The sequence below is a fragment of the Micropterus salmoides genome, unplaced genomic scaffold, assembly GCF_014851395.1.
Source record: "Micropterus salmoides isolate LMB-PRFRI ecotype aquatic unplaced genomic scaffold, ASM1485139v1 Ms_hic_scaffold_20, whole genome shotgun sequence".
Taxonomy (NCBI): Eukaryota; Metazoa; Chordata; class Actinopteri; order Centrarchiformes; family Centrarchidae; genus Micropterus; species Micropterus salmoides.
The window spans coordinates 26,435,182-26,441,944 of record NW_024041151.1 but is presented as its reverse complement, the minus strand read 5'-3'; the positions used below and the strand labels follow the sequence as shown (position 1 = coordinate 26,441,944).

General features: G+C 40.0%; 1 protein-coding gene across 1 annotated transcript; it reads right to left on the bottom strand.

The window, feature by feature from the left end:
- Window positions 1-5,523: 5,523 nt before the first annotated feature.
- Window positions 5,524-6,145, bottom strand: pmchl (pro-melanin-concentrating hormone, like). Its single transcript, XM_038734306.1, has one exon. It carries the CDS (start codon window positions 6,052-6,054, stop codon window positions 5,647-5,649), a length of 408 nt encoding a protein of 135 aa, XP_038590234.1. The 5' UTR covers window positions 6,055-6,145; the 3' UTR covers window positions 5,524-5,646.
- Between the last annotated feature and the right edge of the window lie 618 nt (window positions 6,146-6,763).

The following is a 6,763-nucleotide window of genomic DNA, read 5'->3' as shown; positions in this document are numbered from 1 at the left end:
CGTTATTGGTTGCATTTGAAGCAATAAGTTTTAAATCCAATCAAAGTTAGGATGTTAACAAACAAATCAGACAACGCAAAAGCAATTTAATGATATTCCCAAAGTTATGGTCTTGAAATAAAATCCAGAGTCCTCAATGTTCGAGACATTTACATTTACATTTACTCATTTGGTGCTTTTATCCAAAGTGACTTACATTTGAGGAACAACATACAAGCATCAACAGAGCATGAAATACACATCTACAACTGACAATACATACTAGTAAGAGCAGCAATAAATACTAGTAAGAGCTAATAGCACATTTCACATCAATGGGCTAAGTACCTAGGGAAAGAAGTAAGAGTTAACAAAAAAGTGCAATCAATGAAAGATAATTGTAAGGGGATAGAAGAAGAAGAGCACAGGACGTGCATGTTAGAGGTTAGAGGTGTTATAAGAGGAAGTGTTCTTGGAAGAGTTTTCAAGAGCTTCTTGAAGTTAGAGAGGGACGCCCCTGCTCTGATGGTGTGTGGTAGCTCGTTCCACCATTGTGGTGTCACGGATGAGAACAGGGACTAAGATCAGTTTGTGTGAAGTGATGGCAGAGCCAGGCGGCATTCGTTGGAGGATAGTAGTTGCCGAGAACGAACGTAAGTTTGTATTATGGAGTTTAGGTTTATGCAGACCCAGTGGTCACTCTGTATGCAAGCATTAGTGAATCTGATTCTGGAGGCCACGGGGAGCCAGTAGACGTCACTGAGTAATGGAGTGACCAGATCCAGACGCGCTGCTGCGTTCTGAACCATTTGTTTGGGTTTCACCGCACAAGCTGGAAGACCTGCTAGGAGGGCACTGCAATAGTCAAGACGAGAGATAATCATGGCCTGTACCAGAAGCTGGGTGGCAGACGGCGTGAGGTAGGGCCTGATTTTTCTGATGTTGTATAGAGCAAAGTGGCATGACCGAGAGACATCAGCAACATGGTCTGAAAAGGACAGCTGGTCATCAATCATGACGCCCAAGTTTCTCAGCACCTTGGTTGGAGTGATGGTTGAGGAGCCAATATGGACCAAGACAGAGACTAAAATCGAGTAGCATGCAGTCGAGTCCAAGACGAGCCCAAGACCATCAAAAAGTGGTCTTAAGACCAGTCTCGAGTAGAACAACATTAATTTTCTGTTTTCTGCCGGTAATTAAGTTAGTCAGACTTTAGCGAAGCCAATGAAAACTGTTGTTCTTTAGATTGAAGATGGGCATAATCACAGAGAGAAGTGACGTGTTTCGCCTGTCAGTGTTGTAAAATATGTAGTTTGATTAATTTAATGTAGCCTTGTTATTCTCCAACCTATGGACAGCTGATCAGGAATTGGCAATAAAATGGCAGCTTCCAGCTGGAAGCTCAGATCAGCCAGCTAAACTTTTACTGCCCTGGAAGAAAAAATATGTTGTTGGATTTTAATTTCATGTAGTTATTCTCCGGCGCTCTGTTATGGCTTTGCTACGTGGACAGAAATGTGCCCTCTCCTTCCTGAGACAAACAGCTCTAAATTTTATTGGCAACAAAACGGAAACAGAAGCTCAGATCAGCAGCTAAACTTCATATTTTACTGCCCTGATGGAACACATGTATTTCTTTTTACTGCTGATGGTGATATATAACAAGACCGTGTGCCTATCAAGTGACCAATAATAAATACTTTCTGAATTTGCATTAAAAAATGTTATTGGATATTGCTTCCCACTGTGCACACAAATGTGTAATTAGTACTTTCACATGCTAAATGCACATTAAAAACGTTGCACCATTTTACCACAAGCTGAAATCATGGCTTTCAGTACTAATTTGTGTTTCTGTTGTATTTCAAAAAATAAAAAAAAAGACATTTTGGCAAGATTTGCATGCTTATCTAATTAAGTAAAGAGAGAGGAGCCTTGATCTAGAGACCTGTGCGGGACTGTTTTCTTGATCCCGCTCCCGCCCACTAGCGCTGATTTTGTTCCCACACCCGCAACATGTGTATCCATACATCCATATATATATATATCACAGACGACATCTTTTGTCCTGTCTCAGGCACCGTAGCTATACTGCTAGCTTGGATAGGGGAGAGGGGTTGTAATTCGTTGTAATTCAATATCCTCACCGCTAGATGTCACTAAAACTCACACACTGAACCTTTAAGTCATTTTCTGTGCCATAACATAGTACTGTTGATTACAATCTAATGTGTCTTTTGTAATACTGAATATATGATACCTTGCTATAACCATGTTTGCAATTACTTTCTCACATTTCATAACATATGAAATGATACTTATTTATTTAATGTCTGATGCATTAATAACATGTTAACTGCGCATCTGCAGGATATTGTTTAACCTGCCTTGTGTCTTGTGTTACAGCTGCACTATGAATGAAAATGGACTCAACACTGACAGTAATGTCTCTGCAGTCCTTGATTCTAATTTTCTGTGCTTTTATTATCCTCCAAAAATGATGTTATTCTAATTATTTCTTTTAAATCCCCACTCAAGAAGTATCACACTCATTAAATCCACATTCACTGAGCTCAACTGTCCAGAGGCTTTTTAAGAGCCTTGTCATCCTAAACGGAACTGTTCAGGGGAAAAGGGTTTCTGAGTAGTGCGTAACATTGAGCAGACAGCCAAGCTGTGCTTTTCACTCTTTGATAATGAAGTCCAAGACAGTTTCAATGGATAACTAACCTTTCTCCTGCTGTTCCTCAACTATTAATAGTGCTATTCCTCCGGAAGAAACAACAGGCAAGGCAAGCAAGCCTTACAATGCCTCCCTGCAGAGGATTTAATCCCTCCGTTAACTGTAGCAGTGTAGGGTGCGTGTTTATTCTGAGGTGTAATTAAAAAAAAACTTAATGGGAAATCATCAATAATGAATGTCCTTGATTAAGGCTTTAGTGTAGTTATGTAATAATTAGAGCTTTTATGTCAAGTTTACTGTCATCAGTTTACAGATACAGTAGCATTATTGTAGCTGCAGTACTGTATTTCATTCTGGAATAAACTTAAAACTACTAAGCAAATGGTTATCATAATTTTTCTACAACGTTAAAGAAATGAATTTATTCATCCACAGTGATATGCATCAAATACAGTTATGTATTCTCTGATGGTTGAGAAGGAGGACCCTGCACCCTGGAACAAAGAGAAAAAACATTGACCCAATCCATAGCAATGATTTTTCTACTGCCATTACTATACCACACTTTATTACAGAGAGTGATGTACCAAGAATGTGTTTTTATATATTTATTTATTTGTCTGCCAGTGATTAAAATGTGGCATTTTTTAATTTTTATTTATATAAACAAAACTCTTGAGAAATATCTCAGGGAGGTATTTGAGATTCGTCAGACTGATAACATTCATGGCAAGTTAAATTAAGAATCACATATAATAAAAAGCTGATTAAAAAAAGTCGCACAGTCTCTTGTGTAACAGTTTCCAGATGTTGTTCCCCACTGTTATCGGTAAAACAAAACACCTTCCCATAAAACGTTTATCTGAATTATATACTATTATAAGGTAATTAAATGTCAAAAGGCGCTCCTTACAATTCGTCATAATTTTAAAGGGCAAAGCTTTTGTAGGTCTTGAAGCATTATGGCATTGTAGAGCATGGATGACAAACAGGAAAGCACACGCTGCGGTAGGTATTTCTATCTGTTGGAAATTATTTATGTAGCATAATTCTGCTTACGCTACATTAGTAAATCGTCTCAACATTATGACTCATTAGTTACCATGCTAAAGCCATTTGTCCACAATAAAACAAAACTAAGAGTCTGCAACCACCCTAGCAGCTCTCTGAGGCTGTAGTAGTCATTGATATGAAAACTAAATTAAGGTTTAAGTTTGTTTTTGGTCCTCAGCAGTTGTGGTAAGGTAAATGTAAAAATGGTGGTGGTTGTCATGCTAACATACTCACAATGACAATGTTAACAAGGTGATATTTAGTAGGTATAAAATCATGGCATGTCGTCATGTCCCAAAGGTGAATAAAATAATTTTCTTCTCTTGAGGAAAACTAATATTCATTAAAATTAAATGATTAAGTTTGCAAAAACTGTAGCCATGTTGTCACACAGGTCATTATGTAGTCTATTATAGTTTACAAAGGCCCGTGAGGCATTTAGTCAGCATAGGCATTACATTTTTCACGTGCTGAATATCTTTTTCTAATTGTTTTTCCAACCAGGAGCTCATTCCCAACTACCAAAAAGGTGCAGATATTCCCAGAAACACGTCTCCCTTTGTGCTGACTCACTGCTCTCACTCTGTATTTTGTGAGGAATGTTCTGCAGTTGTTGGCTGTGCCACTTTGACAGACCCGCAACAATCAAGAACCAGCTTTTAACCAGTGATTCTTGGCATAGATGCATGACACACACGCCATTCTGCACCAGCAGCGCCTTTCTGACCCACAAGGGTTTATCTATTCTCTCTGGCGTCACAGAGAGCTCACAAAGAAATAATGAATTATGAGCATTATTCGTTGAGACCAAAACTCCTGGGCCTCATATGTCGTGAATAATGACAGAAATGTAGAAACAGGGCACAGAAGAGATGGTTTTAAAATCTTTTTCACCAAATTTCATTAAAGTTATATGGCACGTTTATGAGATCTACTAATTCATAAATAGGTCAGAAAACAATATTATTGGTAAAGGTAAAACTTCAAAATTTCTTAAACCCTCATAGATTGAAAGAAAATGCACAGAAGGAGATCTGTGTGAGTCTGTAGATCTACATTAGCTGCATTTGGAAAGGCAGGAATGGGCCAAACCACCTGTAATTAATGTTAATCGAACATCCGGAAGCTTGATTCCTCTCCTGATTGATTGAAATTACATTTCCTATCAAATCCTGCCTCTGCTAATTGAAGCCAGATGTCCAGGACACATCTGCAAAGCTTGGGAAATCACTTAGCCTAATGCTGTGGCACTATTACAATGCACACCTCCATTCTCATGGAAGATGAGCTCTTTGTTCTGCAGGCAAGAGGCCACCATCACACGTAGAACAGCAGTCATTTACCAGTATGCAGGATCTGATGTAACAAAATCTGTCTGTAATTTTAGAAGAAAGGGGAACTGCTGAAAATCAGCAAGTCATAGGGGTTATCAAGGCGTCTCCTCCCATCACAGATGTTTTTTGTTGAACCAGACCTACAATAACTCCAGAAGCTGTAGCAGCTGCAGTAACAGTTTGGCTCGGGCTGTAGTTTGTTGTTACTTCAGGAACACATTCTCCAAAGTCCAAAAACTTACCACCACTACAACTCACTGATTTACACAGATCTTGTCAGAGAAGTAACAACAATTAGTGCTGTTGCTATTTCTTGAACAATAGCTTTTCCATTCTTCTATGCCAGTGCTTCTATGCCATTACTTATGAACGTCTGAAACATCTCAGTTTTAGTTGTAAGAGTGTAGTAGTAAGACAGATCACCGATCATGCACGAGACATAAGGTAGAATTAATTTTTATTTTAATTCTCAGTTTGCAATAATTGAAATATAGATACATAGTTTTTTGGATTATATGGTATAACTAAGGCAGTGTGAGGCAGGAAAGGCTGTGGCAGCGGTCCTCTGTTTTGGCGAGAAGAGAAGAGCAAACAGTCCTAGACTTCCCAGCATGGCCTGTACACCCGTCCCACCATGCACCTCATTGTGTCCCTCCTCAGGATGGGGATGGTCAGGTCCTGGCCGGCGTCTCTGTGCTCGATGACCTGGCTGCTGTCATCAGCTCTGCGCTTGTAGAGGGACAGTCCGTTGTGCAGCACCCGCAGGTCCCTCCACAGACTGGGATCGGCAACAACGATTACCCTCGGCCCTCTGGTTCTGCCTGTCGCAGCCAGATCTGCGTCAGTGAGGCTGTTTTCTGCCACCTCGTCAGTCAGCAGCGAGGTGAAAGCATCCTGCTCCAAGGAGCCGTCATCAGTCTTGCCCATGGGTAACGCCACTGAAAGTGCATGGCACTCGATTAAGAGTGCTGCGGCAAAGAAGACAGACATGAGTGACTGTCTCATGGTGAAGATCTTCCAGGAGGTGCAAAGCGTGGGCTTTGTGGATGAGTTTCTTTACGGTGCTCTTGCTTTGTTGTTCTGACTTGGAGATCATATCATCGTCTTTTATACCATTTTGGACTTGTTGGATTGGCCACGTTGAATCATTTTTCATCATTGATTCTCCTGTTGTGTTCAGGAAATTAGTTAAGAGCCTTAAAAGGCAGTTGGGTAAGAACTCTTGCAGTGTTCAAGAGTGTTGTTTTTGGAAAGTTAATTAAAGTCCTCCCCAACATGGTGGCTCTTGACAACGAAACAGTGGGAATTCTTTGAACAGGTGACAACAAGAGAAACATTGATCCCAAACTACTGCCCTTTAAAACAACAAGGATGGATTACCCACCCGTGAAGCTCTTTGTGATATCAGATACTTGGTGATAAAATCTGTTATCTCATGGCGTTGCAACACTCTTCATAAGGGATTTAAACGCGGATTAGTGCAACAACAAAAAAAGCCAGCAAAAGTATTTGTGTGTTCGTGGCAGCAGCTCCTTGTTGACGTGTCAAAGATGAAGCGAAGTTAATATATAGTAGATATGCTCCTGGGGCTCTGAGGTGGAAGCTGATTTGATCTATTGCCAAATCACAGCGTAATTACAATCCTACCTAATTAAGGCTGCCAGTGTTTTGAACACCTGGGCTTGCACAAGATCCAAATGAAATTAGTTAATGT

Excerpts from the sequence above, each read along its gene's own strand:
- pmchl (XM_038734306.1), bottom strand. The coding sequence starts at position 6,054 with ATGAGACAGTCACTCATGTCTGTCTTCTTTGCCGCAGCACTCTTAATC.